This window comes from Acomys russatus, chromosome 27 (assembly GCF_903995435.1).
Source record: "Acomys russatus chromosome 27, mAcoRus1.1, whole genome shotgun sequence".
Lineage (NCBI taxonomy): Eukaryota > Metazoa > Chordata > Mammalia > Rodentia > Muridae > Acomys > Acomys russatus.
The window spans coordinates 42415188-42430964 of NC_067163.1; the positions used below are offsets into that span (position 1 = coordinate 42415188).

The 15777-nt window shown below is 37.0% G+C and overlaps 1 protein-coding gene across 1 annotated transcript in view; it reads right to left on the bottom strand.

Moving 5' to 3' along the window:
• The window catches only part of Wdr17 (WD repeat domain 17), a 67700-nt gene that overhangs the window by 851 nt on the left and 51072 nt on the right, over positions 1–15777 (bottom strand). The window contains exons 24-29 of the mRNA XM_051169608.1: positions 13363–13498; positions 10057–10198; positions 9644–9746; positions 8519–8620; positions 2417–2515; positions 1914–2097 (exon numbers count right to left, since the gene is read on the bottom strand). Of these exons, the coding sequence (XP_051025565.1) occupies positions 1914–2097; positions 2417–2515; positions 8519–8620; positions 9644–9746; positions 10057–10198; positions 13363–13498 (766 nt within the window). The remainder of the gene's footprint in view (positions 1–1913; positions 2098–2416; positions 2516–8518; positions 8621–9643; positions 9747–10056; positions 10199–13362; positions 13499–15777) is intronic.

Consider the following 15777-nt stretch of genomic DNA (forward strand, 5'->3'; position numbering starts at 1 on the left):
AACAGAGTGGGGTATACTTCATTGTGTTAGGTATGTAGCTGGCTTCAGCAAGGCAGGGAAGTAATGAAAGCCAGAAACTTGGATCCTTCTCTGTAGAATAGGAAGTAGATATTGCTCTACATGTGTGTGACTTAAAGTGATATTCCATCATGTGACTTGAGAGACCATTTATAATTTAGTCCCATCGGTTATGAGCATACCCTGAGTACTTCTGAAATGTCACTGTGTCTTTTTTTTTTTTTTTCGGTTTTTCGAGACAGGGTTTCTCTGTGTAGCCTTGGCCATCTTGGACTCACTTTGTAGACCAGGCTGGCCTTGAACTTACAGCGATCTGCCTGCCTCTGCCTCCCGAGTGCTGGGATTAAAGGCGTGCGCCACCACGCCTAGCTCTCGTCATTGTGTCTTACTCAGATCTTACAACGAAAAGCAGGATGTTAAAAAGAAATTGCAATTTTTTACTGAGATCTAAATTTAACAAGTTCTGGTTATAATTTTTGTCATGGTTGGTTTTCAAGACAAGATTTCTCTGTTTAAGAGAGCTCTGGCAGTTCTGAACTCACTTTTTACTACAGGCAGGCCTTGAACTCACAGAGATCTGCTTGCCCCTGCCTCCCCAGTGCTGGGATTAAAGATGTGCGCTATCATGCCTGGTCCTTCTGGTTATAATTTTTAATGATATATTTTATTGTTTGTAATTTACTCTTACAGTTGGAAAAGTTAATCATTAGTTAACTTCCCATTAGGAAGCATTTGATGTTCATTAAATGCAAATACATTAATTTCTAATTAAAAATACACTTGGAGGATCCTACATAATCTACGGCAGCTATGTGGGTGGGCATTGGATAATCTGTAGATCCTTTTGTTGATGTCGTTCTGTGTGAAGGAAACCTCAGCTGGGGTCTCCTAATGTTTTGGCTATCCTGCAGGGAGCGAAAGGGACTTGTGGGAAAAAGGATGGAAGGACAAAGTACTAAAATGTTTCCTGAGAGCAGAAACTGATTTTTAGATTTTCAAAGTTTCATGATTCACTGCTAAGCCATTGAATTGACTGATTTTGTTTTTTAATAACTAAACACCAGTGAATAATATCGGTGTACCCAGTTATGTGGCCTATGCTTTGGAGATGGCTCTGCTCTCAAGCCTGGCATATAATTGGCCAGCCAAGCTATTGGCAGCATTTGCATTAATAACTAGCCCCTACACTTACTTTGAGTGGCTGGATCACTAATTGGCCTGGCATGTCAGCATAATAAATATGTTTGTGATATTATTTTAGAACTATGAGGACTCACTCATTAAAATCTATATACCACTGGCAGCTGGAACATTTTGTGACAGATTATGATAACTCACTTTGTGGCATTTGGTTCTTGTTATCTTACAGTGACCTCTATTCATCACGATAGCAATCCCCTTGGGTTACATCAGAAACTCTAAGCATAACTGTTCATCACTAATTTGACTGTAAAGAATGCTCTTTGGGAATCAATCATCCTATGTGCTGAATCACAGTGAACTCTAACTGCTAAACGCTCAGTAGAACACTGCAAGGACACTTGAGCTATCAGTAGTAAGCATCTGTTGGTTTCGTTTTATTGTGCTTATGCAATGCCACTGGAGACTAGAAAATAAAATACAATCTTCTAGATAAAATCATGTGAAATTGTTGATTATGTCACTGGCTTACATTATTATCACTATATGTGCAGATAAATTGCTGCTAAATGTATGTATTACACAATTGTTTCCATGACAATAGAGAAAAGAGACTACTTATGTTATGATGCAAGCACTCAGGGCAGTATTTTCTTACTGAAACCTGTACATTTGCTAAGCTTTTATTTGTTTCAAGATAGCATTAGGAGGTCCATAATAGAAATATAAAATCAATATCTGATGTTAGTCTGTACCTGGATTTTTAGTCCATTAAGACAGGAGATGTGAATATCTGAATGGCTTGGAAGATTTGATCCGGTCACACAATCCGGTCCAGTAATTCCTTTGAGTGGCTCCTCTTTCAGTCTCTTTAATAAAGCCTCATAAAATGTTCTTTGTAACTCAGAAGGGGGTGTGCATGGAGATTCTCCTGATGATCTACATTTTAAATAACATCCACATTTCATTTATAGAATTATAGAATTACTGAGCTTTAGATGAGAAATGGTCTTTGGTTAGTTCATTATCCTTTATAGCTGGAGGCAAATCAATTTAAATTGAAATTATAAAAAAAAAAAAAAAACAAAGGACTTTAGAAAGGCAGAAATTAACATCACAATAAATTAGTATAGAATATATGCTAAAGAAATTGACAAACTATTTTTCTAAACTGTATTGAAAACATGCACACCCCAACACTTGTCATCTGTAACACTAAATTACTTCTGCACTTGAATGTTAAACTGTATTTACTCACTGGTTGGCAGATTGTGTGCAAGCTCTCCATGCATCCAATTCCTTTGAGAGATGCTCGATTTTTAAAGGTAGCGACACCACTCGGCGTTTTAATAGCTGACTGAAACATGAAAAAAAAAAATTGGCATCTGGAATAACAACAAAACATCAGACAAGACAAATGCACTTTAATAACTGAAATTTTATTGTGAAAATTGTTCAGTAGTGTGTGTACATACAATTATGCACATCCAGGCATATATGTGCTCACACATTTATCATTAAAGTTCCTGGTGATTCTAAAATACTCAAGAAACATGGCTGGATTAGTGACTCTAGTTAAATGCACTGCATACTCGATGGGGTGTGGCAAGACAAGACAAGCAATGCTGAACAGCAGGAGGGCGAGAGAAGAGCTAATCCGGGCCCTGCCTTAATTCTGGATAACAGAAATATAACGGTGCTAAGAAGAAGAAGGAAAGGATAGATTTGAGTACCTGGTTATACTTCTGAGTTTACTGAATTTGAGGCTGGAGTGTGGTACAGGGGGCTAGATTCACACATGAGGAGTTTTGAAGTTAAATTACATCTGAACATGAAAATGAGATGTCTCCAAAGTGATGACAGGTAAAGCTAAGAAATGCATGGGCACGCGTGAACACACACGCACACGCACACACACACACACACACACACACACACACACACACACACACACACACAGAATTTACAAATGAACCTTCAGTACACCAAATAACAGAATGCAGAAAGAAGAGATGTGACGATAAGATCTAAGAATAGAGGACAGTATGAAGTGTCCTTCCTCATCCTCAAACTAAGGCACCAGCCAAGGACAATACAGGCGGTAAACTTTAAACCCCTACCCAGACCTAGCCAATGGACAGAACATTCTCCACAGTTGAGTGGAGAGTGGGGTCTGACTTTCACACGTACTCTGGTGCCTCATATTTGACCAAGTCTCCTGAATGGGGAGACCTGGTGGCACTCAGAGGAAGGACAGCAGGTTACCAAGAAGAGACTTGATACCCTATGAGCATATACAGGGGGAGGTAATCCCCCTCAGGAACAGTCATGGGGAGGGGAATAATGGGAAAATGGGAGGGAGGGAAAAATGGGAGGACACAAGGGATGGGATAACCATTGAGATGTAACAAGAATAAATTAATAATAAAAAATTAAAAAAAAAAGAATAGAGGACAGGGTTGAAAGGAGGGAAAGAAGATAAACAGAAACAGAGCAGCACAATGGAGGAAACGGAGGTTTAGTAAACTTGGAAAAATGAAAATAGGCTGCAGGACATTACAGACAGAATCATCACCAAAAAGAAAGTTTCTAAAGCTGGGACATCTTAAAGTTCTCTCTTAATTACCAGGTTTCCCTTAACGGAGACATAGTCTATAAAGTTTCTCCTGCCTTATACATAATAACATTTATTCTTTGTTTGCTTTTCTGCTTCCCAGTGTCTGAGGCTGTCCCACCCCAAACGCAGGCAGATGTGGGACTCTCAGGGCTGGACTTGAACCAGAGAGAATCCCTTTACCTCAGTTTCTCATGCTGAAACTTAAGATATGAGCCACCACTCCCACCTTTCAGATTTTTATTATGAGTGCTAATTTAAGAGACTTTTTTTTCTCTCGCTTGTCATCGGTGAAGTCACGTATAGCTGGAAAAATTCAACATTATTTTAATGTCTGTGGTACAGCCTATTGTTCCTGTATTTTTAGTGGGGTTTGAAGTTTGGTTTGGTGCCTGTATAGAGATGCATATTCTTTGAGCATCCTGAGGGCATTGGTCGACCTCATTGCTTAGGTTATACTAGGCAGCAGTGGTTGCTCTTCACCATAGTTGTTTAGGAAAAAAAAACAAAAAACAAAAACAAAAAAACTCTCCTTTTCTCTTATAATTTCCAACCTTCCATAAAATGTACTCAGAAAAATGTTTCCCCCAGGATTCTAAGCATCAGGAATCAAAAAGTTGCACACTATATACTCCTTAGCAAGCTAATGGGCTTGGAAATCAATTTTCAGGAAATACTGTGTGGATCTGTTCATTCACAAAATTAAATTCGCACAGTGAGGTGTGGCCTGTTAAGTACTAGGGCGGAGGAGAATGAAGATCCCTTGTTTCAGCCTTGGATTTTATTTGTGAGTGACGTAGGTTTTAAGGATAATGGATATGACTAAAGGTTAGGGGTAGAGAATGTAGGTGCTTGCCCGGCAGGTTATAAAACACCAGCCATCGTGACGGTAAAACACTAACTTCTTTATCGCTTTACAATGTCCTTTACTTGAATTTTTCTGCCACAGAGAATGAGAAGCAACAAATATGGCTTCCTATATTTTAGCAGTGGTGCTACGGAATGATGGGAGGGAAACGTAGGAATGAAAATGGTTGGGGGACTTTTCAGGACAAGATGAAGAAGTCTGCCTGAAGAAGTACTTTAGGATCCCTTTCTCCCTCACCTTTGTGTCCTCCATAGACTACAGCCACTATGTGTAGGGGGCTAGCATCTCTCTGTGACCTTGGGAAACTCACACAGGACAAAAGGGCTAAGAGCTTCAGAGTCGAGCGTGCCCCATTGGATCCTCCTTGTTAGTCAGCTGCTTTGAGTCTATTGGGTTGCAGCATGGTTATCCTGTACTTTATGGCTAACACCCACTTATAAGTGAGTAGACACCATGCATGTCTTCCTGGGTCTGGTTATCTTACTCCAGATGTTATTTTCTACTGCCATCTATTTGCTGATGTCATTGTCTTTATAGCTGAGTAGTATTCCATTGTGTAAATGTACCACTCTTTTCTTTCTCCATTCTTCAGTTGAGAGACATTGAGGTTGTTACCGGTCTCTGGCTATTATGAATTAATCTGCTATGAATAAAGTTGAGCAAGTGTCCTTGAGATATGGCGAAACATCTTTTGAGTAAACTCCCAGGAGTGCTCTAGCTAGGTCTTGAGGTAAAATGATTCCCAAACCGCCAAATTGATTTCCAAAGTGGTTGTACGAGATTGCACTCCCACCTGCAATGGAGGAGTGTTCCTCTTGCTCTACATCCTCCCCAGCCTCACCTGTTCCTTGTGGTTTTGATCGCAGCCATTTTGAAGAGTGTGAGATAGAATCTCGGGGTCATTATGTTTATCATTTCCTGGATGACTAAGGATGTTGAGATTTATTTACTTGCTTCATGGCTATTAGAAATCCCTCTGTGGAATATTGAATGACTGAGAAACACTTAAAGAAATGCTAATCAAAACTACTCTGAGATTCCATCTTACACTCATCAGAGTGACTGAGATAAAAAATTCAAGTGAAACCACATGCTGGTGAGGATGTGGAGAGAGAGGAACACTCCTTCATTGCTGGTGGGAATGCAAACTAGCACAGCCACTTTGGAAAGCTGTCTGGTGCCTTCTCAGAAACTGGGAATAGTGTTTCCTCAAGACCCAGCTATTCCACTCCTTGGAATATACCCAGAAAGTGCTCCACCACACAAGGACATATGCTCAACCATGTTCACAGCAGCCTTATTCATAATAGCCAGAACTTGGAGACAGCATAAATGTCCCTCAGTAGAAGAATGGATAAAGAAACTGTGGTACATTTACACTATGGGATACTACTCAGCTATTAAAAAAAATGCTGAATTTTGTGGACAAATGGATGGAACTAGAAATGATCATAATGAGTGAGTTAATCCAGAAGCAGAGTCAAATGGTATATACTCACTTATAATTGGGCACTAGCCCAAAAGGCATGTCCCATGAAAGTTTTCACTTACCAGGAGATTGGGACAGATGTGAGGACATCCCACTGGGACTCTAGGTAAGAGAAATATAGGAGATGGGGAAATAGAAGGACCCAGAGGATCCTAGAAACCTACAAGAAGAACATCGTGACAGGTGGATCGGCGCCCAGAGGGGTCTGCTCAAACTATCGCACTAACCAAGGACAATACAATAGTAAACATCGAATCCCTACTCTGATCTAGCCAATGGACAGAACATTCTCCACAGTTGTGTGGAGAGTGGGGACTGACTCTGATATGAACTCTGGTGCCCCACATTGGACCACTTCCTTTTGGTGGGGAGGCCTGGTAGTACTCAAAGAAAGAATAAGCAGGCTACCAAGATGAAACTTGATAGCCTATGACCATATAGTGGGGGAGGAGGCCCCCCTCGGTCATAGACCTAGGGGAGGGGAATAGGGTGAAAGTGGGAGGGAGGGAGGAACGGGAGGATACAAGTGATGGGATAACAATCAAGTTGTAATCTGAATAAATTAATAAATTTATAAAAAACAAAACACATACACACACACACAAAGAAATTCCTCTGTTGAGAATTCTCTGTTTAGATCTGTACCCCATTTTAAAAATGTTTTAGTCATTTGGTTTGTTGATGTCTAGTTTCTTGAATATATATATTCAATATTATATATATATATATATATATAATTTTTTGGTGAAGATCTTTTCTCATTCTGTAAGACTGCAGTTTTGTCCTTTTGAAGGTGTTCTTTGCCTTACAAAAGCTTTTCAGTTTCATGAGGTCCCATTCATTAATTGTTAATTAGAGCCTGAACTGTTGGTGTTCCATTCAGGTAGTTGTCTCCTGCGCCAATGAGGTCAAGGCTCTTCCCCACTTTTTCTTCTAACAGATTTAGTGTATCTGGTTTTATTTTGAGGTCTTGGTTCCTTTTGAACTTGAGTTTTGTGCAGGGTGATGGATATGGATCTATTTGCATTTCCTACATGCAGACATCCAGCTAGACCAGCACCATTTGTTTAAGGAGTTTCTTTCCCCATTGTATAGTTTTGGCTTCTTTGTCAGAAATCAAGTGTTAATAGGTGTGTGGTTTTACTTCTGGGTCTTTAATTTGATTCCACTGATCAACTTGTCTGTTTTTAATGCCAATAACATGTGATTTTTTTTTTTATTACTATTGCTCTGTAGTACAGCTTGAAATTGGGGATTGTGATTGAAAAAGCTCCAAAGATCAAAGACACCATAAGAAAACCTACAGAATTAGCTAACCTGGGCCCATCATAGAGAGTGAATTGTCAGGCAGAGGGGGTGGGTAGAATGGACCTAGATCTTCTGCACATATGTAACAGTTGTGCAGATGAGTCTTCACGTGGGGCTCCTAAAGTGGGAGCAGGGGGCTGTCTCTGACTACACTGCCTGCCTTTGGATCCCTTTCTCCTAACTGGCCTGCCTTGCCTAGTCTCAGTAGAAGATACACCTAATCTTACTGCAACTTGATATGCCAAAGCTGGTTGATAGCCACAAGACGGCTCCCCTTTTCTGAGGAGAAAGGGAAGAGGAATGGATGAGGGGAGGGTAGGTGAAAGGGAGGGAATGCAAGGAGAGGAGGGAAAGGAAGGATCCAGGTCCTTCATGGAGTTGCTGGACTACCTCTACGAGTTCTGGGATGCCTCTCCGAAGTGTCCTGACAGGCAAACATCAACACACCCTGCATATTTAACATTCTGTTAGCATCTCTGTCATTTGTACTGGTGCATTCATGGTTCATGTACCTCCAACCTGCTTCAGTGCAGAATGCATGCTGAGTGAACAAGCGAATGCACAGAGCAATACATCCAGTGCCTCTGATCTCCTTAGAGATTATCATCTCAGTAAGAGCAATACATCCAGTGCCTCTGATCTCCTTAGAGATCATCTCAGTAAGAGCAATACATCCAGTGCCTCTGATCTTTTTAGAGATCATCTCAGTAAGAGCAATACATCCAGTGCCTCTGATCTCCTTAGAGATCATCTCAGTAAGAGCAATACACCCAGTGCCTCTGATCTCCTTAGAGATCATCTCAGTAAGAGCAATACATCCAGTGCCTCTGATCTCCTTAGAGATCATCTCAGTAAGAGCAATACACCCAGTGCCTCTGATCTCCTTAGAGATCATCTCAGTAAGAGCAATACACCCAGTGCCTCTGATCTCCTTAGAGATCATCTCAGTAAGAGCAATACACCCAGTGCCTCTGATCTCCTTAGAGATCATCTCAGTAAGAGCAATACATCCAGTGCCTCTGATCTCCTTAGAGATCATCTCAGTAAGAGAAACTTCTCAATAAAGTATTTTTATTTTTACCTCGTGTATTCATAAAGTGCTGGAACAATGCTTTGATACTGTCTTCTGATAGCCAGTAAGGCACCCATGTAACCGCATAATATGAGTAATTCATTTCGAGCCCTGAAAGAGAATATACTTATTTTTAAACCTTACAGTTTGAAGCAGAGGACATTACTCTCTGACATAATTTAAATATGTATATTTATATTCTTATAGGTGAAACTTATAAAATATGGTTAGAATATTTTGGATAATTGGAGGAAATGATTTATTCATTAGCTAAAAATTAACTCATAATTCTTATTCCAGAACTAATGATATAACATAAAGTATAGTTTAAAACAAATGTGTTTAAATAGCATTTAGTTCTTATCTGATTATTTTACATATTTAACATTTTTGTGTTTTTATGTTTGAACCTGAACCTGAGTCCTCACACAAAGCAAGTGTGTCCTGCTGTTCATAGTTGACTTGCACCCTGAGGCTGTGTGGCTTTTTCTTCTTGTCATTTATCTGAATAATTCCTTTGATCAGATTTAGGAACTTATGGCACATTATGTCGACTCTAGGAAAGGACCAGCAAAACCAATTTTATATCCTGCAGGGTGAACTTGGCTGTTTTCCAGGCTGTTTTATTAAACATCTCTTTTGCAAATTATCTTCAAATCTCTGAAGACTTTAGTTGTATGAAAAATTCCCACGTCCCATGTCCTTAAATTTAAAGATGGTGTCATTTTCTGCTTTCTAGCACTTGTATCTCTTTCATCTATGCTTAGTACAATTTTTACATAGAATAGATATTGATAAATATGACCATTAGTTTCTTATGAACTCCAGTCCCAGAACCATCTAGATGTTTTCAATTAGGCTTCTTAGAGCAGGTGTGTAGAAGTGATAGTACATACACACATACACATCAACATACAAATGCTAGGTATTGCTAATAGATGCTATTCATTTCAAGGTTGCTTTATTGTCAACTCTTGTTACTGCTGTCATAACAAAAGTAATAATAAAAAGTATAATTTGTCTATAAGTTCAGCTACCTAAAATGATCCTATTTCTTGATTTGAATACCAAAACCGATAGTGTCATTTAAAATATTACACTTATTATTTTTATGTCTTGAAGAAAAGTACTTACTCAGTGCATGTATGCAAAAGTAATTTTTCAGTACGGATGTAACTCAAGAGGTCAAGCACAGGGTATATGGCATCTACAGTCCAGTTTGAGGTACTGAGCCATCCTGGCAAAACGAAACCAAATAAAATGTGTTTTAAATTATAGCATCAAGACTTGTTCATCCAAATTTAAAAATTATAATATCAACCCTTTGTCAGTTAATTGCAATTCTGTACTTTGTATAACAAACTCTTGTTCCATTAATTGTCTCTAGGTGCCATAACATAACACAACATAAAATCAGGAGCGACACCATGTTTTACATCAGTAATCTATCTCCTTGTGAAATTTAGGATGACTTGTGCTTGACCTTTCAGACAGATTCATCAAGATGAATGAAAATATTACGTGATCAAATAGAACTAGAAACTTACCCTTCACAAAGTCAATACCAATAGGAAGAGCCTGTTCAGGTTCCTGGCTCAGTAAGTAATACTTTATGGTTTCAAACACATTGCCATCTGCACGGGCTGATTCCGCTAACTGCATGCATTCTTCTACTGGTGGTAGATTACACTAGGAAATAATTTTTTGAAAGAAGATGTTACTGAGATTTACAGGGAAAAAAAGCTATAGTACAAACACCAATTGTTGCCACAATCTCTGTCAACTTCACTTATTAAAATTGCCAAAAAATATTGAAATGAAATTATTAATGGAAACATATTTAAGATAGAAGAATAAAGGTGAGGTTATTACCTAATGAATTAGTGATTTTTTTTTTACCACACAAATACATAATAAAGACATAGAGCTAAATTTTTCTGAGCATAGTACTGTAATCAGTACTTACCAATGTAGCTCAGCAAAACCAAAACAAAACAAAGAGCACACTGAAATATATATATATATTTCATATATTTATGTTTCATATTATTTCACATATATATGATTACTTTGCCATCATTATTTAAACTACTGGAAACTTTGAAAGGATAGATACTATACTTGCATTAAAAATTAAGCATAAAAATAATAAAGGCGACTGTCCCTGAAATTTCACACTTTAGAGTACAAGAGTAATTCCTGCCCTATCATGAAATTTCTCAAATAGGTTAATACTGCGTTTGACTGTGGTTTGACTTTGATTTTTATTAATATCTTAGAAAAATTTCAGAGTTATTAACAACTTTACAATCACTAGTTTTCTGAAGAGTAACTGACAAGTTCTGATCCAAGATTCTGATCATATCTTTTAGAATGTGCACTGAACACTAGTTGAGCGCTACTCTTGGCCCTACTATTCCCACGGGGAGAGGCGAGGCTGAGCATACTGACTACAGCTCAGAGTCACAGGTGAGAGGAATATGTTTTGTCTGTCGTACAGCCAGGTGGGCTCAGGTCATTACAGTGTATCTTTCAAAACACCTTGAAGGATTTTATTTATTTATTTTTGTTTTTTTGTTTTGTTTTTACCTCAGAGGTGAAGGGTGTGGAAGTTAATCTGATGATAATGTATCAAAACGTCACACTGTAATCTATAAACACATACAATAAATTTTTGTTGTTGCTGATTAAAATAAACCAGAATGTCTAAATGTGGGGAAGTCATTTTTTCTCTGTATTCTTACATGAAAACACGAGCATTTCTTGCCTCCGAGACTGTTAACACATAGCCAAACACACAACACGTATAAAGATGACTAGAAACAAAAATTCTGCTGCCTCTTTACACAGGCACTCTAATTTAAACTAAGAGCTTCAAGTGGTGCTTTCAAAAAATAAAAGCACAGATTGTTTTTATTTCAAAATTTGTTTATCTTTGGCTTTTTATTATATTTTTACTTGTTTATTGTGTATGTGTATTTTGTGAGTCATGGAATAAATATAGAGGTCAGAGGGTAATTTGCATACACAATTTTATTCATTTTTCCACCATGTGGAAAACAGGGATTGAATTCAGGTCACTAAAATTGACAATAGGCACCATTACTCACCAACCTATCTACACGGTGCCCATTGCAAATTTTTAGACAGGAATTCAAATAACAGAAAGTATACAAGGAGTAGAAAATTTCCAATAATGTCACAACTATTGTTGGAACTGCATATTAATTTTTTCATAAATACATTTATAACATCAGATATGGGCACGCATTTACTCCAGAACACATCTACACTCACCCACTTCTTCATACTTTTGGTCTATCTATGCTAACATAGTAAGTATTTGCTAAATGGCGAGTGTTACCAATTGGGAATAACTTAAGATTTTAAAAAATGGAATAAAAGTTTGTTATTTTGTCAGTTAAGGATAAGGAAATATGGCCTATATTTTTTTCCCTTAAAGAAACTGTAGTTTTCTTCTGGATAGGCATAGTGGTGCACTCCTTTAATGCCAGCATTAAAGAGGAAGAGACTGATGGATATCTGTGAGTGTAAGGCCAATCTTATCTACGTAGTGAGTTTCAAGGACAGCCAGAGCTACATATTGAGACCCTGTTTCAAACAAACAAACTAATTAACTAACAGACAGATAGACAAACACAATGACTGCAATATTTTTGTATATGTCTTTTAACAATATCTACATTATTTTCAAAATGAAACCTTATGCATGTGCATTATAAACGTACTCAGATCAAAAATAGTCTCATGATTTTTTAAAAAATAAGAAATATACTCTAATTTGTATAAATAGTCTCTTCTGTTAAGCACCAGTAATTAGATCCCTGTAGTCTTTGATTAAATAAATGTTAAATTTCATTTGAAGAATACATATGAAATTCATTGGGTTTTTTGTTTTTGTTGTTGTTGGTTTGGTTTTTTTTTTTTTTTTTTTTTTTTTAGCTGTTAATGGGATGGAGTGATCACTCAGCCAATAAAGCGCATGCCTTGCAATCATGTGGTCGTGAGTTTGGGTCTCCAGCACTTGTACAAAAGCCTAGCATGGGGGCTGGAGAGATGGCTCAGAGGTTAACAGCACTGGCTGCTCTTCTGAAGGTCGTAAGTTCACATCCCAGCAACCACATGGTGGCTCACAACCATCTATAATGGGATCTCATGCCCTCTTCTGGCATACAGGAGTACACGCAGGCAAAACATTGTATGTATAATAAATAAATAAATATTAAAAAATAAAAAAAGAAAGAAAGAAAGCCTAGCACATCGGTCTTCCTTGTAATACCAGCACTGCAGAAATGGAAACTGGAAGCTTCCTGCAGCCAGTCTAGATACCCAGTAAAGTCTATGTCCCAGGAACGACTCTCAAAACAAAAAGGTGGGAGCAATAGAGGAAGATATCTGACTATAGTGACCTGTGACCTCCTTGTGTGCACGTGTGCGTATATGTATGCATATGTGAGCACTCACATTCAAAAGCACACAAATAAAGAACTTAAAATTCAGTGTCAACGTGTACACAAACCTTCAGATACAAATAGAGCAGTGGAAAGGACTATGGGTTGGTTAGATTTCTGGAGTTGAAATTCTCATTCTATCTTTAATTTGTCTCTATTCCTTATTTTTGTTAATTTCCTTTCTTCATGACAATTAGGGCTTGAGCTAGAATTCAATAAACATTCTTTCTTTTGGTTATCACTTTTGTTGAGTCAATAGGTATCCCCAAAGACCATGCAATTACTTAATTTTGGGCAGGACTTTCTATTTGAATGAACTCAAAATTACTAATCTTATAGCATTTCATTCCAGGCTGGATTCAGTAATGCATCATCAGCTACCTTCCTGTGAAGATCATTTATTTCTTCAGTGCAGCCTGGGTAGAAGGCACAGAGCTTCACTAAATCTACTTCACTCTCAGGAACCATCAGGAGAAGATCAGCTGCCAAATTCCTGTTTGTACAACAAAGGGGAAAACTCCACTGAGGAAATGATCCAAAAGAAGATTCACAGGTGTTTCAAAAGAAGAAGACTCAAGCACTGTACCATCCTTGCTTATCCATCTGCACAATTACTATTTTGTTATTTATAGCACACTCTTTCAAATACAAGATACAGAAAACACACTGCAGAGGGTGAGGGTGTTATCAAAAGCTTTCCAAATGCCAAGTTTGCATAACTTAAATTCTCCAACTATAGTACTCAATTTTATTGTTAGAGAATATTTCTCTACCAGACCAAGCAGTTGTAGATGGGATTTTGTAGAAAACCATAATGTGAAGTGAAAACTAACACACTTCAACTCTCTGTCATTCTTGTTAACAGTAGTTCTAGTAGCCTGCACTTTGACCCTAGCAGAATACTATTTTAACTTTTTGGACTTCTGTTGTTTTTTAAGGTTTAGGAGAAAATCAAAGAAAGGAATATAGTTTAAAATATATTAAATATTTTAAAATAATTTTTAAACTTTCAAACGGTGTAAAAAATTGCTTACAATTTACAAGAATAAAATGACATGGACTTAATAATATTGTGCCAAAAGATATTTTCTATGTGTCAGGATGGGTTGGTGGGGATGAGCACTCCCCTTTTCTGAGGAGAAAGGGAGGGGTAAATGGAAATAGAGTGTAAGGGTGGGACCAGGAGGGGAGGAGGGTGGGGCTGCAATAGGAAGGTAAAGTGAATAAGAAAATACAATTTTTAAAAAGATATTTTCTTGGTTGTGACCTAGCCTTTCCGGCCCCAAAAGGTATTTTCTATGACTACGTTTTCCCAAAGCAATAGGTGAGAACTTTGTTTCATGCATTATAACTCAGAAAACACCAAATTTTCCATGGTTCAAAATAATATGTATTTTGGTATGCCTTTAGAACAGACAATATATTAAATATATAATAATATACAATAGATTACATAGTGTATTAAAGGATACTTTATAGAGCGGCAAAGGACTCTAAAGTTAGTCTTTTCACAGTGGCTTTTTAATTATTTATATGATCAACTAAGCTTTAATATACAAAAAGTGCTTTCAAATACATAAGGAATATAGAATATAGAGATTGTCTGTAACCCTGTTGTCAAGTCCAAAATTTTAGTAAGTACACACAACCACATACAGACACCCACAGACCACAAACTCTTAAAACATTAGCATTTTAGTAAGTACACACAACCACATACAGACACCCACACACCACAAACTCTTAAAACATTAGCATTTTTGAGTTAGGCTTATGTTCAAGTTTTTAGAATTAAAAATAACTTTAGTAGTTTTTCACAAAATTTTACATAAAATATTTTAATAATGCAATATTCCAGGAATAGATGATACTATAAATGTACTAATAATCAACTACAAAAAGACTACAGTAACTTTTCAGTTTGTTTGTCCCTAGCCAATTAATAATTTAATATAATATCATTCAAAACTTTATTATTATTATTATTATTATTATTATTATTATTATTGTCATCATTATTATTGATCAGGTAATTTTTTAAAAGTCCAAATTAGAATAGTTTACCTCTTCTTTGTAAGATGTATGAATTATTGTACTTTCTAATAACAAAATTTAATAATGCATTTTAACTATCCTATGCATTAATATATGCCTATGAGAGATACAGAGTCAGAGAGAGACGGGGAAGTGTGTGTGCATTTGTGTGTGTGTACTCCTGCTGTGGGGTAGAGCTCAGGTCATCATGCTTCCAGAAACACTTTTAGCTGCTGAGTCATATTCCTGCCCCGTGAGAACACATTTAAGACAGTATCTTAGAGAACACAGAATTGCATTCTGATTTGACTCTTTAAAACTAGCTGTACTAAAACTGTATTAAAACCCACAACAATGGCAAACAGACCTGACTTCTTCCCATAAACTGTATCTTGAAATACAAATGCATTAATCAAGGGCTGCTGAATATGTTCATTGTTTATTTCATTGTTTCTTTCAAATTGAATACCTTACTGTGTGTGCATAACAAAACATAGACCAAATTAATCATTTAAAGCTAAGTTCCATTATTTGGATGCAGGTTATTTTGCTTAGCAGAGTTAATTAACTTTTACATGGTATAAAGCTGTAGTCAGTTCATTTTCTGTACAACTTTTAAGTATAAAGTCATATATTTGAGCTATAAAAGCTATTCTTATTGTTCTATGGTTAGGTTTTTATTTGCTATAAATTATATAAATTACATATATTCCATACAAATTGGAATACTGTAAAACAAAATAGTAGGGAGATAATACTTAA